The 23,284-nt window shown below is 40.5% G+C and overlaps 1 protein-coding gene across 4 annotated transcripts in view; it reads left to right on the forward strand.

The window, feature by feature from the left end:
* Positions 1-23,284, forward strand: part of MYH10 (myosin heavy chain 10) — a 129,007-nt gene that overhangs the window by 54,381 nt on the left and 51,342 nt on the right. For all 4 annotated transcript variants that reach the window (XM_073798318.1, XM_033847518.2, XM_033847519.2 and 1 more), the window contains exons 7-13: positions 9,979-10,042; positions 11,762-11,860; positions 13,305-13,448; positions 13,702-13,797; positions 17,965-18,083; positions 18,713-18,865; positions 22,543-22,716. In XM_073798318.1, the coding sequence (XP_073654419.1) occupies positions 9,979-10,042; positions 11,762-11,860; positions 13,305-13,448; positions 13,702-13,797; positions 17,965-18,083; positions 18,713-18,865; positions 22,543-22,716 (849 nt within the window). The remainder of the gene's footprint in view (positions 1-9,978; positions 10,043-11,761; positions 11,861-13,304; positions 13,449-13,701; positions 13,798-17,964; positions 18,084-18,712; positions 18,866-22,542; positions 22,717-23,284) is intronic.

Below are 23,284 nucleotides of genomic sequence, written 5' to 3' on the forward strand. Positions count from 1 at the left end.
AGCTTTTGGCAAGAAGCCTCAGTTCCACACCTCAGTGGCCTCTCTGCCACATGACGCTTGCTCACGACATGGCAGCCGGCATCCCCCAGAGCAGGTGACCCGAGTACCAGAAGGTAGGGGTTACTGAGGCCATCTTGGAAGTTGGCCTACCAGAGATCATTAGATTTCCATATTGACGTATGTAGGTTACAATCCGTAATTTGCATTACTCTAGATCGCTGGTTCTCATTTTGGGGTCCCCTGGGGATCCCACGTTTGACGTCTTGTGGGTGGAGGCCAGGGATGTTGCTAAACATCCTACAGTGTACAGGGCAGGCCCCACAACAGAATTATCCCCAAATGTCAGTTATATGGAGGTTGAGAAACTCTGCTCTAGTTCGTTCCTTTAACTTGTAGTCTAAATTAAGCTGATCACTTTTTGAAATTCATTTGCAGCGCAATTACTATACTTAAGTCTCCTTAATGCTTGTTATTGACGCATCCTGTTCCAAAGGCTGATAAAATAATTCTGGTGGGAACTTCTTTTACATTCTACTGGTGGGAAGAATTTCTTAGATTGTTTCCTAGCAAGATTGATTCTAGCAAGAATCACCCATTCAGTGTGAATTCTCAACAAACCCTGATTCAGCTGAGGTTCCACCTTCCAAAGTGCTTGTACTACTGAATAATCATCATTAAGTATGCTCAATCTAATATAGTAAAAGCTAATCTTTTTTTTTTTTTTGGAGTATAATTGCTTCACAACGCTGTGTTAGTTCCTGCTGCACGATGAAGTGAATCAGCCATAGGCATACATATATCCCCTCCCTCTTGGACCTCCCTCCCACCTCCACCCCCATCCCACCCATCTAGGTCATCACAGAGCACTGAGCTGAGCTCCCTGCCCTATACAGCAGGTTCCCACTAGCTATCCATTTTACACATGGTAGTGTATATATGTCAATCCTAATCTCCCAATTCGTCCCACCCTCCCCTTATGCCCCTGTGTCCACATGTCTGTTCTCTACGTCTGTGTCTCTATTCCTGCCCTGCAAATAGGTTCATCTGTACCATTTTTCTAGACTCCACATATATGCGTTAATATACGATATTTGTTTTTCTCTTTCTGACTTACGTCACGCTGTGTGACAGACTCTAGGACCAACCACATCTCTACAAATGACCCAATTTCGTTCCTTTTTATGGCTGAGTAATATTCCATTGTATATATGTACCACATCTTCTTTATCCACTCCTCTGTTGATGGACACTTAAGTTGTTTCCATGTCCTGGCTATTGTAAATACTGCTGCAATGATCATTGGAGTGGATGTGTCTTTTTGAATTATGGTTTTCTCAGGGTATATGCCCAGTAGTGGGATGGCTGGGTCATATACTAGTTCGATTTTTAGTCTTTTAAGGAACCTCCATACTGTTCTCCATAGTGGCTGTATCAATTTACATTCCCGCCAACAGTGCAAGAGGGTTCCCTTTTCTCCACACCCTCTCCAGCATTTATTGTTTGTAGATTTTTTGATGATGGCCATTTCGACAGGTGTGAGGTGATACCTCATTGTAGTTTTGATTTGCATTTCTCTAGTAATTAGTGATGTTGAGCATCTTTTCATGTGCCTCTTGGCCATGTGTATGTCTTCTTTGGAGAAATGTCTATTTAGGTCTTCTGCCCATTTTTGGATGGGGTTGTTTGGGTTTTTTTTGATATTGAGCTGCATGAGCTGTTTTGTATATTTTGGGGATCAATCCTTTGTCAGTTGCTTCATTTGCGAAATTTTCTCCCATTCTGAATGTTGTCTTTTTGTCTTGTTTATGTTTTCCTTTGCTGTGCAAAAGCTTTTAAGTTTAATTAGGTCCCACTTGTTTATTTTTGTTTTTATTTTCATTACTCTAGGAGGTGGGTCAAAAAAGATCTTGCTGTGATTTATGTCAAAGAGTATTTTTCCTATGTTTTCCTCTAAGAGTTTTACAGTATCAGGTGTTACATTTAGGTCTTTAATCCATTTTGAGTTTATTTTTGTGTATGGTGTTAGGGAGTGTTCTAATTTCATTTACATGTAGCTGTTCAGTTTTCCACTGCCTCGCTTATTGAAGAGACTGTCTTTTCTGCATTGTATATTCTTGCCTCCTTTGTCATAGATTAGGTGACCATAGGTGCATGGGTTTATCTCTGGGCTTTCTATCCTGTACCATTGATCTATATTTCTGTTTTTATGCCAATACCATACTGTCTTGATTACTGTAGCTTTGTAGTATAAAAGCTAATCTGTTTAGAAAAGATTTTTGATTAAGGCAGTATTCTTAGCTATTCATTCAACCAAGAAACAAACATATCTTTAATATTGACTTTGGGCTTTAATTCTTAGAAAGTCAACTTTATATTGATACGTACAGTATTCTTTTAAAGAGTTTAGTAGCCAGCTACTATTATCATAAGGTATTAACTGCACAGTACAACAAGAACTTGATTTTAGCAGGTCCATAAAGAATAGTGAAGTAATTAGTTCCGTTGACTGACTCATGTTCAGTTAAAACACCCTTTAGCAGTTTCCTGTGGGTGTTGCCAACACTGTTTCTCAGGGGGTTAGAGAGTAGCCAGTGTAGACTCATTTTTAAATTAAATTTTATTAATTTAGATTTTTTGTTGTGCATTTCAGTTAACTGTTAAGCACCTATCCTTTGCCAGGCACTGTGCTGCTTACTTGTTATCTCCACTGGATGTCTAATGGATTTCTTGAATTAACAAATGGAACTTTTTTTCTTCGTTCAAAATTTCTCTTTTTAAGTCTGACGTCAGTAAATGGTACCATCAAGTCACCCAGTTGCTTAAACTTAAAAACAACAAAACCTAGAAAAACAAAATACCTAGGAATCATCCTTGATTGAGCCTTTTTCTCACGGCCCATGTCCAAGCCAGGAGTGAATTTTGTGGTTCCACCTCCAGGACGTATTTCACATCTGTCCACGTTTCTCCTTCTCCCTTCCTTAAACTCCTTGTTCGTCTCAAACCTGGTCTGAGGAGGTTTCCTCTATATCCTCTATCCCGGTGTCCTGCTGATTTCCCTTGTAGCACAGTCTGTAGTCGGCACTCTGCTCATCTGTGATCTCTCTCCTGCTAGCATGTAGGATCTCTGGCGGTAGGGACCCCATCCACCTTGCTCTCTGGATCCTTAGTTGCCTTTGCCTCCCACGTGTAAGTACATAGTAGGTATATGTATTTATGGAATCCATTGTTACAGCGTGGTTACCTACTAAGCACTTGACACTCTTCTATGCCCTGGGAATATATCAGTGCACAAAGCAAAGGTCTGCAGCCTCACAGAGCTCACCTTCAGTTGAGTTTTACCTTTAATGTGTTTTTGATGACATGCCATCCTGTACAGTTGAGCTCAGGGAGTGTTGCACGTGCCAGGCTCTCTGAGAATACGCATGCCCCAGTTTTTTGGTTTTTTTTTTTAATTGAAGCATAGTTGATTTACAATCATGTTAGTTTCAGGTGTACAGCAAAGTGATTCAGTTACACATTTTTTTTCATATTCTTTTCCATTATAGGTTATTACAAGACATTGAATATCGTTCCCTGTGCTATACAGTAGATCCTTGTTGCTTATCTGTTTTATATGTAGTGGTGTGTATCTGTTAGTCCCATACTCCTAATTTATCCCTCCCCACCCTTCCCTTTTGGTAACCGTAAGTTTGTTTTCTATGTCTGTGAGTCTGTTTCTGTTTTGTAAATAAATTCATTTGTATTATTTTTTAGTCCCACATATAAGCAACATCGTGTAATGTGTCTTTCTCTGACTTACTTCGCTCAGTATGATAATCTCTGGGTCCATGCATGTTGCTGCAAATGGCAATGTTTCATTCTTTTTTATGGATGAGTAGTATTCTGTTGTATACATATGTACCACATCTTTTTATTCATTCATATGTTGCTGGACACTTAGGTTGCTTCCTTGTCTTAGCTACTGTAAATAGGGCTGCTGTGAACATTGGGGTGTGCACGTATCTTTTCAAACTAGAGTTTTCGTCTTTTCCGTATATATACCCAGGAGTGGGATTGCTGGATCATATGGTAACTATTTTTACCTTTTTAAGGAACCTCCACCCTGTTTTCCATAGTGCGTATGCCCCAGTTTTAGAAGTGTGGGCAGAAGGTGCCTGGGAGCTGCTGGCCCCACAGCCAGGCCAGCCTGGGGTTGGGGCTGGGATTGGGGTTGGACGTCAGACCGAAAGAGTGACGTGACGTTAAAAGATGAGTTGTGTGTACAGTGGAATTCCGTGTGGTCATTATTTACAAGACACATGCCTGCAGTGAAAATATTAGAAACTATAAACTCTGTAAATTTTAGAATCCACTTGTTTCCATTTCTTTGATCTGATATAGACAAGTACTTTCCTGAAGAATATCTTTTCTTTCAAAGGTGACTAGCTCATGGTTTGTATTGAAGGGGATTCTTTAGGAGAGCATTGCCCTTATGAAAATAATCGTTCGCAATTAGTCCAGCTCTCTGTTTATGGACAAGTGAAATGCGTTCCAGATGGAGGAGATTTATGTAAAATGAATGTCTTGTAATGAAACTTTAGAAATGGAGTTCCATTTCAAAATGATCGTATCAGCAGATACATCTCATCTTAGAAAGTTTTAGTAGGGATCACTTACCATATCTGCACAAATCTTTTCCTTTATTTCTTCTATTTTTTTTTCCTTTGCAAAGATTTAAGCCAATTTAGCAATTACATTTTACGTACCTTGTGGTAGCTAATTAGCCTCTAATTTTTGAAGCTAGATAAAGCCTCCAGGTGCCTCCTTACCCCTTGGCTACCAGGTTACAATGAAAGTGAGTCAGAATTCTGCGCCCTCACGTGTATTATCCGAGCAGGCACCAGAATCAATTTTGTGGGTAAACTGAACACAGTTGCTGCTCTGTCTCGTGTTGTCTCACTGAGCCTTTCTGTAAAGATTTACCGAGGCAAATGTGACAGTGTCAGACACAGAACGTGGTCTGCACCACGCAACCCCCATCCTCCAGATCCACGGCTGCCCTCCCAACCCCGCAGCCCCCTGGGGCTCGCTGCAGCCTTGACACCCGGCCCACACCAGACTGGCTGGCGGACATCTGTGTATTTCCAATCAGTCCATGGCTATTAATGTCACTCATTTTTCCCCAGGAATTTCTTAACATCCGTTACACTAAGTGACAGGGCCACTTAGTTCACAAGAAAACTCATTTTACTAATTAACAAAGCTTCTGGTGTAATCTGGAGATTAAGATAGTTGAAGCATTTACAATAGCCATCTGGCCTTGGGATTAAATCCTAACTAATTACTTCCCGAATGGGTTTTCCCATTTAGGGCAAATAGCTGCTTCCAGAGTGGAGATATTTCCTGGAGCAAACTAATACACATCCATAGCACGCTATCTATGCTAACATGTTTCCAGGTAAATTACAGATCTTATGACAACTTTAAATACCAAATTAGGAAGGGGGAAAGTATTTTCAGAGCATGAAACAAACCTGCATTATCCCTGCAGTAAGTTGCTAACACTCTAGATTTAATAACTATGGATACGTCTTAACCACCCACCGAAAAAGTTCCAGAAAGCCAATGTCGATTCAGAAGGCATAAAATTCTTTAAGTAAGATAATTTTCTTCTTATTTTCTTGACTATCAAAATATCCAGGTTGTCCTATTGCATCTTTTGAGTGAAATTCTTTAGTTTCTGTTTTACATAAGAGAGAGGATTCTGGCCATCTTTGCTGTTCAGACTCTTGCAGTAACATGCTGTCTTAGTTGTTCTTGGATTGGGAAGCAATGTGCCTGGCATCAAAATGCATCCTCTATCATTAACACATAATGTACTTGTCCTTTTTTTTGCTTTTCCTTTGTTTTTGTTTTTATTGGCGAAATCCTGGTTGAATATTCTGAGTACCATAATCTGACCTATATGGGAATCAAATACAGTGTGGGCATCTTCACCACAAGTTTCTTCACATCATGTCTAAAAGATGAGAGGACCCAACCCATTTAAAAGTAAAACTCTGCTTCTTTTCCACTTTAGATTTGTATGTTAATAAAAACGTTAATTCTGAAAGAGTATTTATTATGTATGTGACGGAAAAGCTTTTCAACCTATATATTTTATTTTCTCCCCTGACCCCACCCCAAGACTATCACTGAAGTGATTTCACATCCCCTGGCCTGCCTCTTACCTAATTTGCCAGGATGTTCAACATTAAGGGGAATATTTAAATCCTAGACCATTTGGGGGATATTCAGTAAAGTATTTCCTTTTGGTTCAGAAATTTTGCTTTTTTCTCTTGTCAAAGTATTGATACTTGGGTAGATCTCGTAAAATAGCTGAACATGAGTATCATATCATAGAGAGTTGATAATTTTCAACTTTATAAGGTTTTTTTGTTTTGTTAAAATGTTTTAAAAATAGAACCAAGATTTATTAGTTACCGAGTAGGTTGTTTTCAGAGTTACTGGTTTCTTTTGGGGTCAGGACAGGGCCAGAGGGACACCCCCAGTCCACTCTGCCTTCTCCCACATGTAGGCTTTCTCATTCCATCCTCTTTTTTCATTAGTTTTTTGCCTGGCGCTTTTCCTTTAGCCAAAAGATGTTTCTCTGGCACTAGCTGTAATGGTTAGAGCAACTGCGGATGCCAGTTATAAAAAGGAAAGGGAACCGATTTGGCTAGGGAACGGATGAGCAAATTAGATGTTGTATGTTGGTGACTTTGTTTATCCAGGTAAGTGATCACATGTCTGAATTATTTGGGCACATTTCTTTTTAGGTTACCTGTTCAGAAGCCCATGTTTTTAGTTCAGAAGAACTAAAAAATTTTAGTTTGTTTTTTTTTCTCCTTTGAATCTAACTTCCTTTTTTAGTTTATATTTTCTCATGAAGTAAAGGAAAAATAAGTTCACCAAATATAAAATGGATAGTGTTCAATTTAAAATTTTAAAGTTATTAGAGTTCAACATTACCAGTGATAACTTTGTCCTTTTGCCCAAATAAAGAATTTCTTTTGTTTAATGAATTTTGAACTTCTAATGTAGAGTGGTAAAGAAAAGGGAATAGGAAATAGTATAAGAAGTTGAAAGCTTAAACAGCATGTAGATAAATACATAATAAATTAGACAAGTTATTGAAAGCTGAACCTTTGTATTACTATATAATGAATTTTTAAGTGAAATATTCAGTAAGAATTAGGTGATATGATATGATTTTGATTAACCTTTCTGCAGGGTTAAAGTGAGAAGTTTGAAAAAGTATCTGAGCAGTTGTGTTGGCAGTGTAATCTTTGCAGCTTTGAAGTAATAACATTGTCTTGACTACTCTCTCTTAAAATAGTAATTTTTTATTAATGAAATAGTGTATAGATGATACAGCTGTTTAAAATTTGTAAAGAATTTTAATCCTCATTATAACATCAGGACCTGATTTTAGTTTTTGAGGTTTTTTTTTGAGCAGTTCTAATGATTTGTAAGGACTGATAGTTTTGAACTTTATTGTTTCTTAAGGGTCTTCCACAAAACAAGAACAAATATGACTTATTTTAAAAATACCATAAAACTCATTTTCTCTCATAATTACCATATGAGTCCTTTGGGCCATTTTATAAATCTAAGAAAAATTAAGGGTTTTAGTGATCCTATTTTTTTCTGTATTTTGTAACATTTTGCTATTTCATCATCCTTGGAATTGATTCATCATTATTCATCAGTTATTCCCAACAGTGTTTAAAAAGACTAAAAATAGGGGCTTCCCTGGTGGCACAGTGGTTAAGAATCCACCTGCCAACACAGGGGACACGGGTTCGAGCCCTGGTCCAGGAAGATCCCACATGCAGCGGAGCAACTAAGCCTGTGTGCCACAACTACTGAGCCCACGTGCCACAACTACTGAGCCCACGGGCGCGCCTAGAGCCCGTGCTCCGCAGCAAGAGAAGCTACCGCCATGAGAAGCCCAGGCACCGCAACAAAGAGTAAACCCCGCTCGCCGCAACTAGAGAAAGCCCGTGCGCAGCAATGAAGACCCAATGCAGCCAATAAATAAATAAATTTATTTATTTATTTAAAAAAAAGACTAAAGTAATAAGACTAATGGAATTGCCTAGAAGGAGGCTGTAACAGTGACTGTTGCGTCATCCTTTTGTTTGCTTATTGTATTGCCCAAAGAATTGCATTATCTTTCAAGAAGGTATGAAAGAATGCTACAGATAGTATTTTTGTAGTCTGATTTTAGATTTCAGTGAACATAATTGAAAAAATCAGAAGTTTTCACCTTAATGACAAAGAGCAGTAAAGTGACAGAGGAACACATTTCACAAATATTAGATGAATCCGAAGATGAATGCAAAGAGACAGGCAGCGTTGTAGACTCTGATGACAGTGAAATTGGTTCTGTAAGTCTCAGGTTGAGTCTTCAAATGGTATAGCCTTGAATTTTCTCAAACTCAAGAACAATCTATTTCTAAAGACAAAAAGGAAATGTGTCATTGGCATCCAGTTAGTCATTCAACAGGAAGGATTTCCTAACTCAGAATTTTGTAATAAGAATCTGGACCGCTGGTTTTACTAAATGGCCATGTGACAGTGTTCTTTCATCTTGTGTAATGTTTGTGGATCAGCATTTATGCAGTATGGTTTGTAAAGGGACAAATGCTGAAGGCAGAATTGTATATGAAAGTGATTGGAAGGAAGTGGACGGTGTAGAAATGAAGAGCTTAGCTGCTCCCTGGCATGTGGGATCTTCCCGGACCAGGGCTCGAACCCGTGTCCCCTGCACTGGCAGGCAGATTCTCAACCACTGTGCCACCAGGGAAGCCCCGTGATCTATTTTGAGTTAATTTTTGTATATGGTGTGGGGTAAGGGTCTAGGTTCTTTTTGTTTCATTTTGCATATTTTTCAAGCACCACTTGTTGAAAAGACTGGTCCTTTCCCTGTTAAATTACCTCGGCACCTTCGTCAAAGATGAACTGACCGAATGTGCGTGGTCTATTTCTGGACTCTGCTCCATTGTTCTGTATCTCTGTCCTTTAATCAATACCACAGTGTCTTAATTTTATAGCTTCTTGAAATCCAGTAGTGCACGTCCTCAAGCTCTGGTCCTCTTTCTCAGAATTGTTGTGACTTTGCTAGATCTTTTTCATTTCCCTTAAATTTTAGAATCTGCCTGTCCACTTCTATAAAGAAAGCCTTCCAATCCCTTGCCTTTTCATTTGCTGAATAACAGTAGTATGTTTACCAGTATCAGTCCTTAGCAGTCCTGGAATTTTTTATCATTATTATGTTCCTTTATTTTGCAAAGTATTTAATTTGACCTTTCATATCAGTATTTATAAGTAAGATATTTGCTTTTATATTGCTTTCCCTTTTTTATGATCTCTTTACCAGTTTGGGTATTCAGTGTTATGACAACTTTATAAAATGAATTATGAAAGAATCGCTGTTTTTTGTTTCCCTGAAACAGTTATGTAGTAAAGCAATCAAATATTCCCTAGGAATTTGCAAAACTATTTAAGACCAATCCATCATTTTTAAAGGAGTAATTATATTTTATTATTTTCTATGATTATGGTCGGTTCAAGTTTTCTCTTGTTGTTTTCCTGAATGGATTTCTGTTTTCTTAGGAAGTCATCTATATTATTTACTTTTTTCAAGTCTAGCATTATAGGGCTGGGCATAGTGTTCCTTTAAAGCTATTAAAATCTTTCAGATCATTTAGAAGAGCTTTTAAAAAGTTCTAAATGGTTAGGGTTTCATTTTTATTATGTCAAGGAGAGTAACCTATCCTAACCCTACATTTTAAAATTTATTGAGGCTTTTTATTTGGGGCAATATGTAAGATCCGCTTTTGTAAGCAATTCATGGATACATGACAGGGTACTTTGGCTTATTGTTTTATTATAGTGTCAGATCTCCTGTGTCCTTAATTTATTTTCAGTTTTCTCTTTGTGATTTATTTTCAGGGCAAGTTTATTCGGATCAACTTTGACGTAACTGGCTATATCGTTGGGGCCAACATTGAAACATGTATCCTTTTTCATAATCACATTATTCAAAATAGAGAATGATTTAATTTTCCTATGGCCTCGTGGCAACCCTCTGTGGTACCTCTCCCATTATCCAGATGATAAAACTTTAGCCCAGAGAGATTGTGACTTGTTCAAATACCTTCAATTTCAGAATATGAACTCCAAAGTGGTATTTTGTTGTTGTTTGTTTTTAACACCAGGTCATGATCTGGTCACATGCCTGGGGAAGTGGAGAGTCCCACTGAGGTGAGGGTACCTGTACATCGACCCAGGAAGTGTTTGTGTGCTGTAAGGACGTTTAGGTGAATACCGATATGTTGAAAACATCTTCAGTTACTGCCGTGTTAGCCCATTTTTTACCATCTACTTCTGATACTAGTGGGATGAGCATGTCCCATCAAAACAAACCTTATTGATGTACAGAGCTGAAGTAGTTTCAGTTAGTGTTAAGCAGACTAAAACTAGAGGCAAAAAAAGTCAAATACATAGACTAGTCTTAAGAAATGTCGCATGCATAGAATGGCCTTAAAGAATGATAGGTGTATAAAGAATTGATTTGATTTAAGAGATAATAAATTAGAAATGATTCTGAATGATGATGTGCCAGTTAGGAAAGATACAGGTGACAATACTCTGATACTTGTTAACTACTCTTTAGTGATAGAAATGCACTGCTTCTATCCCTCAGGTGAGGGATGAATCAAACTTTTCCTGTTAATTCAGAACTGTGTTTTGTGTCTCTAAATATGCTCAGAGCCAGAAAACACAAGAAGCACTTGAAAATGACAGGCGAACGGAGCTAGAGTTTCTTCATACCGGGGAGCATCGTTCATGTGAGTGCACTTTTCGCCGGATGTGGAGGATGTGTTTGGGATAGTCTGATTTAAAATCAGGCTGTATGGTACACACATAATTCACTTTGGTGGCCCTTGGGAAGGTTTACTTCAGAGGAGGCAGTCCTCTCCCAAAGCAGTGAAACTGAGACTCTGAGAGTCCAGTGTGGCTTTCAACCCAGAGACACGCTGGGAGCATCAAGGCCCCGTGGACAGAGAACCCAAGCAGGCCCCAGATGTGCGTCCTGCTACCCAGGCGGAGGCGCGGTGTTATGACGTGCAGGCGCTGAGCGGGGGCCTCAAAGGGGTAGGACAGGAGTTACGCACATGTATTTTGGAGTTCAACAAAGTTTTGATTTGTACCTCTACCACTTATTAGCTGGTGTTTTTTTTTTTAAGTTTTTCTACATACAATGCTTCGCATTTTTATTATTTATTTGTTTGTTTATTTGTTTATTTTTGGCTGCGTTGGGTCTTCGTTGCTGCGCGTGGGCTTTCTCTAGTTGCGGTGAGCGGGGGCAACTCCTCGTTGCGGTGCGCGGGCTTCTCATTGCGGTGGCTTCTCTTGCTGCGGAGCACGGGCTCTAGGCGCACGGGCTTCAGTAGTTGTGGCTCATGGGCTCTAGAACACAGGCTTAGTAGTTGTGGCGCATGGGCTTAGTTGCTCCGCGGTACGTGGGATCTTCCTGGACCAGGGATTGAACCTGTGTCCCCTGCGTTGGCAGGCAGACTCTTAACCACTGCTCCACCAGGGAAGTCCCAGCTGTGTTATTTTGAGTAATTTCTTTGTGCCTTGGTTTCCTTATTTGTGAAGTTGTGATAGTAATTCTGATGTTAAAAGGCTTTTCCTGCCTTCAGTGTCACCCTTAACCTCCTTTGCTCAGACCTTCTGGAAAAATCTCGTGCTGTTCGTCAAGCAAAAGATGAACGTACTTTTCATATCTTTTACCAATTGTTATCTGGAGCAGGAGAACATCTGAAGTGTAAGTTACAAAGTTTTTTACTATTTTATATTCAGTTGAGTATCTTTTTTAATATTAAAAATTTTTTTTGAGAAAGAGAACAGTTTTGGGAAACAGATTTATACACATACACCAGAATCCTAGCTGGTTAAATTACGAAAATGATGTTGAACTTCCAAGCCATGGGATCAGTACTTTAAGTGGCAAGCATATGGGTGGTGTTATATGATCTTTTGTACTTTTGTTTCTTTTCTTTTAAAATAATTTTAAATTAGAAAACAAATGATGTGTTTTTATACACATTCCATTTCAAAGTTTATAAATACAAAAGTAAGAGAAAATAAATTTACTTAATAAAATTAACTTGAATAAACATGTGTATTCCTAGATTTACAACCGAATATGTGTTATGCTTCCAGCAGTACTAGAAAGAACCTGTGCGGATTTTTATTGATTTATTTTGTGAATCACACGTTTAGGGTTGGACAGGGTAAAAAGTAAATTCTGTTCTGGGTCAGACTTTTGCTGGGTCAGGAGGGAGAGGAGAAGGTACACAACTTTCCAGTTTCTTCTGAGTTTCAAAGTCCGTGCTGCTTCTCGCAAGCAAGCGATACCCAGTAGAAGCTCAATGTGATGTAAATGAGAATTAAGGGATGGGGGCGATCGGGAGAAATCCTCTGCAGCAGAGCCAGTTACACAGAAAGCTAGGAGCACGTGATAACATCTACTGAAGGGATAACGACCTGTTTTACTATTCTGAGTGCTCCTGAGAATGTCCTTCTGCTCTTAAGAACACATCTCTTGAAGGAGTCGGTTGAGTTCTCTCTAACTCATGGACCCTGAAGCGTAGAGTCAGTGGGAGTGTCCGTTATAATACCCTGTCAGACTATTACTGTGTCAGACATCACTCTCAGAGGCAATGTACCACTAAACAGACTGACTTGGAGAAACAGTTTCAAGGCATTGTCTGGGCTCAGCATTTTGCCTGGTCCATATTCTACACCTTCCATACCCAAGTCTTTATCTAAGCCCATGTGCAGTCTTCACATTGACCTCATAGTGTTTGCTATAAACTCCTTGCTAATATAGGAACATAGGATATGGGTTTGAAAGCTTTCCCTCAAAAGATGCCTAAAATATTTAAATCTGAAAATCAAGTTGAGTTATCTGGAAGATTATCATACCCCAGCTTTCTGATTTCAAATATAATATTTTACAAACCGCTGTTCCCCAAGGCCCCTGTTTAGATGTTTGTTGTTTACATCATCGTTTTCCTTCATTGTACAGATAATGGAAAACTGTCTTATGTCTGTGTATTTAACATGAGCATATAAAGAAAGAAGAAGTACGTGGTGGTGATGGGTTGCATGTTCTTCTGCCGTGTGGGTGCAGTTGGAAGGTGGGGATGTGCTTGAGTCTGTTGCTGACTCTTTATTACGTTGTATCCTGTTACGTTTTCTTTCAGCTGATTTGCTCCTTGAAGGATTTAATAACTACAGATTTCTCTCCAATGGCTATATTCCTATTCCGGGACAGCAAGACAAAGATAACTTTCAAGAGACGATGGAAGCAATGCATATAATGGGCTTCTCCCACGAAGAGATTCTGTGTATGTGTGATTTCTCTCATAAGATTCTGATGCTCAATTTTCATAAGACTTATAAATTGGGGGTAAATTACCTGAACTAGAAAATGATTGAGAAGCTAGTGGGAACTGCCTGTAATTTTATGAAATCCTGAGATTTGTCTTTACTGAAAAATTTTGTATAGCTAATTTTTAGCACAAAATAGTTAGAATATGTCTCTGCTACATTTTGATGCAGTATCTTAATTAAGTCTTTTCTTTTTATATCAACATAAAGCAATGCTTAAGGTGGTATCTTCAGTGCTACAGTTCGGAAATATTTCTTTCAAAAAGGAGCGGAACACTGATCAAGCTTCCATGCCGGAGAATACAGGTAATTGATGAATACTGATTTTATTTCCGTGGTCTGTTGTGTTCTCCAAAAACATGTTACAACGCAAGCATAAAAGTCCTCCTGAAGTGTTTCCTATGAGACTCCACGTGCCTAGGAGCAAGGGTCACTCTGATTCCATAAAGGAGGGAAGAGAATGGGGTGCAGGGTGAGACGCGGCAGTGGGGACTCTGCCTTAGCCATGGGGCATTAGGACTGGGGGGTGGAAGGGGGCACAGGCTGCAGAGACCACAGGGCTCACCTGAAACGGAGCTGCAGCTGCCAGGTTCTGTAGCCAGTTTTCTCCTTGGCAGCAGTATAGGCCCAGGGCTGCCAACTAGAATTGACTTTTCAAAGAAAGCTGGAAACCTAGATTTTAATATGAAATCTTCAAGCTTTTAAATATCGAAAATGGATTGAAATTCACACTGGTCAAGGACAGAAGTTTGTGAACCATAAAATGTTTGCAAGCCTTGTGGGGTCTGCTTCTGAAGGTCTGGAGACAAAAAGAAAACCGAGGAATCAGTGTATTGACTCCAATGCTTGATCACCCGAGGACGTTGTCCTGCCTCACAGGATCCACCGTGGCCAGTGAAGGCTGACACGCATCACAGTCTCTGCCCTGGAAATCAGCCTTCTTTGTTGTAACCAATATTAATTTAATTCTGTGTAACCCTTTTAAGGGACCTGTCCGTCTCCTGATACCTCATCACCACCATTTCCTGACAAAGCTTCTGCACCTCGTCCTAAATCTTTAGATTTCCAGGATCATGAAATATATCATTCAGTCAAAGTATTTTGATTGACATTTGGGCCAGCTTCTTCCATGTAGCTTTCACGTGGTTAAGTAAGACTTAAAATCGAGCAGTTTAAGATTTAGAACAAGAAACGTATTAGTGTAAGTTTGCTTGGAAATCTTGACCTAGAGGTAGAAGAGAATCAGGTCACCCTTCTGAAAGACAAGGCAGCCAAGTGTGTTTCTACTTTTTAAAATATAATGTGATAGGTTTCCTACTTGTTATTTTTTTTTAACCTTTAAAAAATATTTATTTATTTATTTGGCTGCGTTGGGTCTTCGTTGCTGCACACAGGCTTTCTCTAGTTGCAGCGAGCGGGGGCTGCTCTTCATTGTGGTGTGAGGGCTTCTCCTTGCAGTGGCTTCTCTTGTTGTGGAGCACGGGCTCTAGGCGCACAGGCTTCAGTAGTTGTGGCACGTGGGCTCAGTAGTTGTGGCTCACGGGCTCTAGAGTGCAGTCTCCGTGGTTGTGGCACACGGGCTTAGTTGCTTCGCAGCATGTGGGATCTTTCTGGACCAGGGCTCGAACCCGTGTCCCCCGCATTGGCAGGCAGATTCTTGACCAATGCGCCACCAGGGAAGTCCTCTACTTGTTATTTTAAGATAACTTTTAGCTTATAATGGTTGATTTTGTTTTCCTTGTTTTTTTAATGCCCTTGATTTGTTACTTTTTCATACAATTTTATAGACTATGGCATTTGAAAATTTCCCTGAAAATCTGGAAATGTCTCATAATGGCAAGGCTTTCCCTCTCTTTTTGTTTTTTCTCTATTCTTTTCCTTCTTTCTTTTCTTCTTTCTTCTTTCCTTTATCTCTTTCTAACTTTATTTTTCTTTCTTTCCATCCTTCCCTCCTTTTTCCTTTTTTCCTGCTTCATTTACAGAACAACTGTTTTTAAAAAAAAAAAAAACAACTAAAATGGCTCCAGTGTCATTGCTTCATTGCTGTTCACTACATCACCAGTAATGAAAGTAAAATAAATCTCTTTCTAATTGTATGAGAAGCTTTAAAAAATTACAACTCTATAAATAATTTTTCTCAAATTATTACCTATATTAGGTCGTGGTGGTTAATTAACACTTGCTGTGTTGCAGTGTGTAAGAGTTTGTACTTTTTAATTACAGTAAAATTTAAACATGTAATAGGAGAGAAGAGTGTAGAGAACTCCCCGCATTCTCGTCACCTGCCGTAGACAGTCACCAGCTCACGGCCTGTTGTGTTCCATTCATACCACCTCTCACTTCCCCTTTTCTGGATTATTTCAAAGCAAGTCCCAGATATTTCATTTGTAAATATTTTAGTCTGATGCTTGACTCAGGATCAAAAAATAAGGGCCTGAAGTGAGCATATATACACTTGGACTTCTTTTAGTATTGGTGATATTTCTTTCTCTTACAGAGTTTTTCAGGTTATCAGTATTTAAAAATTTTTTAATTGTGATAAAATTACACATAGCAAAATTTATTTTGACCATTTTTAAAGCGTACAGTTCAGTAATGTATCTTCGCATCATTATGCGGTCAGTCTCCAGAATTCATCTCGCAAACTTAAACTCTAAAACAACTCCCCATTTCCCCCTCCCCCAGCCCCTGGCAACCACCATTCTAGTTTGTTTCTATGAATTTGACTAGTCTAGGCACCTCGTAGAAGTGGAATCATTAAGTATTTGTCTTTTGTGACTGGCGTATTTCATCAGGTTATTAATATGTTATTATACGTTAATTTCCCATAGCATTTTTACATGTTGGTACCAAAGTGGCATTTCTTAAAAAAGACTTACTCTCTACTATTGTCTATAGTACTAAAAGTAAAATTATCTTTATTAAACATGAATCTCTACAGCACATTCCTCCTTATCCACTCCCCGCCCCATGAATAAGGTAAATATAGCAAATAGCTGTTAACCAGTAGTACCAGAGCACCACAAATTCAAAAGAAAAAAATACATTTAATCACAGAAATTTATCACAAACATAATAACCAAAAGGAAGAGCACGTTTTGATTATTGGCCTTTGGCTGTAAGGCAGTTTGAAACTAGACAGAATCTGAAAAAACAATCACAAACAGACCAAGCGAGAGCTGGGAAATTAGGGTCATTATTGCTGCTTCAAAAACAAAAACGAAAACCAAAAAAAGACTGCCAGATCTAACCACCTCTCTGCAGGAGAACAGAGGCCGGAGGCACATGTAAAATGACCACGGGGTGCAATCAGGGTGAATGGTTCCGTTTCCAGTGACGCTGAAACATTTACGTGCGCCTCCCTGGAGTTGCCTTCAGAGCGATATTGGCAAATTACTACCTTTTAGATTGAATATGACTCTTTTAAAAAAGCGTAAGTGGCAAATAAGAGGATAATAAGGCTTAGGAAGTAGAAAATGTGATGCAGTTGTAAGGGAACTTGTTTTCCTGGTAGAGGAAAGTAAGCCAAGGTATACCCACACTCTAAAGTCTATTTTTTCGCTGCTAAAATGATGTTTATCGTGATAAAGCACGAGAGTGTAGGCAATTTCCTTTTGCTTCTTTGTATTTTTCAACTTCCCATTCAATACGTGCACACGAGCACACACATGTAGGTTAACTAGGAGGCAGGACGTAGGGGTTGAGGAGGGCAGCTGGTAAAAGCTGGCAGAAGAGTCACAAACCAAAGGAAGTGCTCGCTGAGGCACGGCCTGCCCTGCCCACCCAGGGAGCTGCTAGGTTGCCAGCAGTTCACCTGGATCACAGGGGGGTAGGATGCAGTGCGTCTTTGAGAAGGAACTTGGTTATGCTTCTAACGTGATTTAAAATGTACTTACCCTTATAGAATTTTATTGTTATTTTAACACTTAATCAAACATTTATTGTAATAATTGGAACACTTGTTGGACCTTAGTGACATTAGACAGTGAACTTCTGCTGAGGTGGGTGCCCTAATGCTGGTGAGAATCAACAGTAACAAAATGAGCAGCTTTTTAGCCGAGGAATCAAATAATTTTAATAACCTTTAGGTTTCTTGCCTACTAGAATATTATTAGGATCACTGTATGGGCATGATTAGTTGTCTTGGTAACATGATGATTTAAACTATTTTAAACACCGTTTTTCTCATTCTGTGCATTATCCATGGGTTCTAAGACTTAGTAACTTGCATTAAGTTACCCAGAATATGTCATCGCTGACTCATCTTCTCTTATATAGCCTAAGGATGAGTATTATTCATTTGAAAGGAGGAAGGTCGTTGTCATCAGACCTAAAACTTGCCCAACCTTATGCCGTGTATTTAATTTCTTAATACAATTTGATAACTACTCAGGTGTTTCCAGTGTTGACTGAATATATTGTGACTAAATCATAAGTAGAAGCCTAGTATTTAGGAGACCTTTTACCCTTTAGTTGCCCAGAAACTCTGCCATCTTCTGGGCATGAATGTGATGGAGTTCACTCGGGCTATTCTCACCCCCCGGATCAAGGTCGGCCGAGACTACGTGCAGAAAGCACAGACCAAAGAACAAGTAAGTTTCACGTCAGTTGCTGTCCCACGTTTGTTTGAACGATGACCGTGGCCATTAGACCTTCTGATGGGCATGTAACAAACCGAATCAGCAGAAGCTCTATAATATGGATGTTTCTCGGCACTAATTGAGTACTTTCTCTCAGAACATTTTTAGAGGTGACTTGTAAAAAAAGGAAATCTGAAATATCACCGTGAGTTTTCCCCAGGTAGATGGATCATACATGTTCCCCAGGGCATGTACCTCAGGGTCCCGCCCGACAGGGGGGTGCCCTGCTTGCTCCCTTGTCCCTGTTGGGGGGAGGGGAGACGGCGCCAAGAATGCGGGCGTCAGATCCACCCGTTTCCTGGTGGACTGTGGGCAGATGCGCCGCCTAGAACCCCGGGGCAGAGGGAAGAGTTTATTTTTACTGGGCATCTCCACCCATTTCCTACATTGATTATCTCCAGCGTACATTTAATTGTACTAATACCCTCTGTTGATGTATAAAATTCAGAGAGGATTAAGCAGTCAGTGCTCTTTTAGGGTTTTGGGGGCGCTGTAGCTCATTAAACTCCCTCCATCAAACAGCTGTTAGTGTTTTGTTGAGATTATTTCTGGAATAAAAGGTTGATGTTGTCTAATTACAGGCAGATTTTGCAGTAGAAGCTTTGGCAAAAGCTACCTATGAACGGCTCTTCCGCTGGCTCGTACACCGCATCAATAAAGCCCTGGATAGGACCAAACGGCAAGGGGCGTCTTTCATTGGAATCCTGGATATCGCTGGATTTGAGATTTTTGAGGTATATCTTTCTCCCTCCTGCTTTTCCTTCCTTCTGTTTACTCTTTTAACAAATAACACTTAAGGCTCCCTCTGTACCAGCTGCAGTGCCAGCCACCAGGGATATGATGGTAGATAAGTAGGTACAGTCCCTGCCATTCTATTGATAGTAGAGAGTCAAACATTGAGTGACAGAAACCCAAAATTCTCAGAATTTTGGATAATGAAGTGAGGGGGGGGGGGCTGTGATAGAAGGAATTTGCGGGGGCCCACCGTGGAAGATGTGTCTGCAGCAGTAAGAGTGGAGCATGAGAAGCCCCCGGCCTCAGGAAGAAGCCCCAGCATAATGAGAGTAGGTCCAGTGGTCCTGTATGGGAGAGAATTTGTCAGATGTGAGAAACTGCTACAAAGCCAGTGGGACTAGATGTAGCTGACCAGAGGGGCAGAGGAGCTGGAGACATGGAGTGGGAGATGGAAAAGCAGAAGCAGGGAGCCAGTGGAGGATGGCGTTGCCGTTGCCTGGCGGCCAGATGGCACTGGCTTGAGCGGGAGTCAGGAGCAGCTGTGTGAGATCAAGAGATGAGGAAACATAGTGGACTCTGTTCTGAAGATACACCCACAGGATTTGGTGGTGCACCTCAATACATTTCACTACTAATCTGACTACATTTCTCCAAACACTCACCATCAATCCATCAAAGGTTTGTCGTCACATACCTGCTGTGGTTTTGCTAAACGTTGATAAAATTTTGGTCTCCTAAAAATGTGTATCTTTATCTCTCCTTTGATAGACACTATATAGCAAGGCACAAATACTGAATTAAATACTTCTTGGGATCAGTGTGCTGCTTTGACCAGTTGGATACTGAATTGTCCTATTTTAAAATGAACCCCTTTGGACCATATAAGTCTGTCCTCATAAAATCTGAACTATTACTGGTATAAGCAGTTTTATCCCCCAAACTGCCACTGACACTATAAAAGATTGCTTTAATATGTTTTTTGTTTTTTAATTTATTTATTTTTGGCTGCGTCGGTTCTTCGTTGCTGTGCGCCGGCTTTCTTTAGTTGCGGCGAGCGGGGGCCCCTCTTTGTTGTGGTGCACAGGCTTCCCATTACAGTGGCTTCTTTTGTTGTGGAGCACGGGCTCTAGGTGAGCGGGCTTCAGTAGTTGTGGCTCGAGGGCTCTAGAGCTCAGGCTCAGTAGTTGTGGCGCACGGGCTTAGTTGCTCTGCGGCATGTGGGATCTTCCCGGACCAGGGCCCGAACCTGTGTCCCCTGCCTTGGCAGGCAGATTCTTAACCACTGCACCACCAGGGAAGCCCCAAGATTGCTTTAATGTGTATTGATTTGTGAATAACTGAAAAACCATGAAAGGTGGCTGCGTGCAAATTGCATGTCTGTTGCCTTCCTGTATATAAACAATCAGAAGATACAGTGAAAGAAAAGACCCCCACTTCCAGCCTCCAACAAGAACAGATGAAATACCTAAGAAGAAATGGGCAAGATTTAGTTGACAACTTTACAGTGCAACTGTGAAAAAATGAAAGACTTAAAGAAATGTAAAAATATAGCTTGTTCTTGGATGAGAAAATTCAGCATTGTAAAGGTGTAAGTCTTCCCCAAATTCGTCTTTTTTTTTAAATATGTTTTTAACATCAAGAAAGAAGAGCATAGATTCTATCTTATTTATTTATCTATTTATTTTTGGCTGCATTGGGTCTTTGTTGCTTTGCTTGGGCTTTCTCTAGTTGCAGTGAGCAGGGGCTACTTACTCTTCGTTGCGGTGCACAGGCTTCTCATTGCGGTGGCTTCTGTTGTGGAGCACGGACTCCAGGCACACGGGCTTCAGTAGTTGTGGCACGTGGGCTCAGTAGTTGTGGCGCATGGGCTTAGTTGCTCTGCGGCATGTGGGATCTTCCCAGACCAGGGCTTGAACCCGTGTCCCCTGCATTGGCAGGCCGATTCTTAACCACTGTGCCACCAGGGAATTCCCCCAAATTTATCTTTAAAGTGAACGTACTTGTTTAAAACCTATTTCAAGGGGTAGAGGAGGACTAGGCAACCTGCTTCTAAAACTAATTTGAAAAATAAGTTAATTAAAGTATAGATAGTAAAATTCTGAAAAAGAAATGAAAAGAGGATATTAAGAGATAAAAAATTATAAAGCTGTATGGTTTTGACATACGAATATACACAGACAGTAAAAAAAAAAAGGAAAACGTTTTAGACGCTAAAAATGCAGGATTGTTTAGTGAGTGTTATTTGTCACGGAAAAGAATGGAAAATGTCCACTGTTAGGAGATGTATGCTCACCGTAGCAGATTGGGTTGATTAATTATATATATTCATGCAATAGAGATCTATGCACCCATTATAAAGAATGAGGTGGCATTATATTACAGACTCCAAGATGCGTTGTTAAGTTTTTTTAAAAATCAGGGTCACGCACATTTATGAGTGCACAGGCTATTTCTGGAAGGATCACAAGAAATAGGTGACAGTGGTTGCTTACAGGAGAGCAAGTGGGTGACTGGAGTGAGACTTCTCAGTGCAACTCTCTGTACATTTCTAATTTTATACCATGTGTTACCAATTTAAAAATCGATTATTTTAAAATACAGTTGGTAGCTTAAATATGAAGACAAGTAGAAATCCATTAAAGAAAAATACCATCACATGTAGTAGCTCAGGCTAAATGGAGCACTAAGATCTCATGATCTTAAGGCAGAGCAAAATCCATTCACATAAGCGTAACCGAGCACCATCGGGCGGTCTGCAGGTGTTGATGTGGGTCACTAGAAATACGGCGTTGAACACGGCAGACTCTGCCCTGGCCCTCCTAGCGTGACCTTGTTCTAAGACGCTGAGTGTGACACCTCCCAGGGAAGATTGGAATGGCTTTTTCAGACTATAAATCTATTCTTTGGGGCTTGATTAAACCTTCCCTAATTAAAGATCACTTTATAATGAAAGAGGTTGTTTATGGGCCCATGGTACTTGTGTGGACAGCATGGAAGCAGAAGAAAAGGCTGAGTACTTCTCATATGAGGCGACTGCTTTAAGAAAATCATCCCTGTTACTTCATCCATCCATGTTTCATCCCATCAGCAGCACAGTAGAGAAATGGGCAGATTTCACAGAGAGGGAAAGAGAAATGTCTGTAACAGATGAAAAGGTTATTATTTGTTTCTGCTGTTGTTTTCCTTAACTCACTCTGGAGCCGGTGGCCTAAGTAAGGAGCAGAGGAGGCCGCAGCCCATCTGTCCTCTGGTTCCTCAAAGCTCATGGAGACCTGCTTGCCTCCTTGGCCTCTGGCCTTCCCAAGTCTCTTTGTTTCTCTTCTTTTTCTCACTTTCTTTCTCATTTATTCATTTCTCTTCATTAACCATTCGCTAATCAAAATGGTTTTATTTGTAGATACTCAGCACACTAAGTATCATTTTCTCATTTTAGCTTCACAGTAATGTGATATGTGGGGGTGTGTGTGTGTGTGTGTGTGTGTGAGAGTGTGAGAGAGAGAGAGAGACAGAGATTAAGAGAGACTCCCCTCGGTTTAGTCACTGTCATCTCATGGACTCAGTAGGGTAGTCAAGACCTCATGAATAACTCTTCGAGAACTTTCTGAGAACTAGCTGACTCATTGTCCCTCCCCCACCCCCACCCCCCATTTGGAACATGGCTCTCCTGCACCTGCAGCTGAACTCCTTCGAGCAGCTGTGCATCAACTACACCAACGAGAAGCTGCAGCAGCTCTTCAACCACACCATGTTCATCCTGGAGCAGGAGGAGTACCAGCGCGAGGGCATCGAGTGGAACTTCATCGACTTCGGGCTGGACCTGCAGCCGTGCATCGACCTCATCGAGAGACCCGTAAGATCCTCTCCCCGCCCTCTGGCTCTCAGCTCCTGCGCAGGCGGTGCCTTGAGTTTTTTCTCGCCATCAACTGAGACGGGAATTATCCTGTCTCACGGGTGCTAAGATAATTTTCTAGTCTAAATTTCCTAGGAAAGGGATGCCCATTTGAAAAGTGAGTAGCATGCCAGTAAGACCCTTCTTGAGCTGTCCTTTCTCACGGCCGTGTCCTGTCCTCGCATGGGGCCGTGCACAGGCCGACGTGGGCCTTCGCTGCCCACAGGTGCCACGGTGGTGGCGGCAGCTGCCTTCCCTCCAGCGCTCGGCACGTGTCAAGGGCGTGGGGCTCTCCTGGGCACACGTCCGAGGTGATAAAGGGGCACCGTGTCTAGCTGGGAATAAGACAGGTCTTGCACATCCATTTTGGGGGGTAACTAAAGCTTAGCCTCATAAGTACAAAGATGCTTTTTTATAAGGTTTTTCAAAACCTTGTAAGAGTTTATAATCATAGGGAATTTAACTATAGCATGTAGAATGATGCAGCATCATGACTCCATTGTGGGTCCTTTCAAAATGGAGAGTGAGG

This window comes from Tursiops truncatus, chromosome 20 (genome assembly GCF_011762595.2).
Source record: "Tursiops truncatus isolate mTurTru1 chromosome 20, mTurTru1.mat.Y, whole genome shotgun sequence".
Classification (NCBI taxonomy): domain Eukaryota; kingdom Metazoa; phylum Chordata; class Mammalia; order Artiodactyla; family Delphinidae; genus Tursiops; species Tursiops truncatus.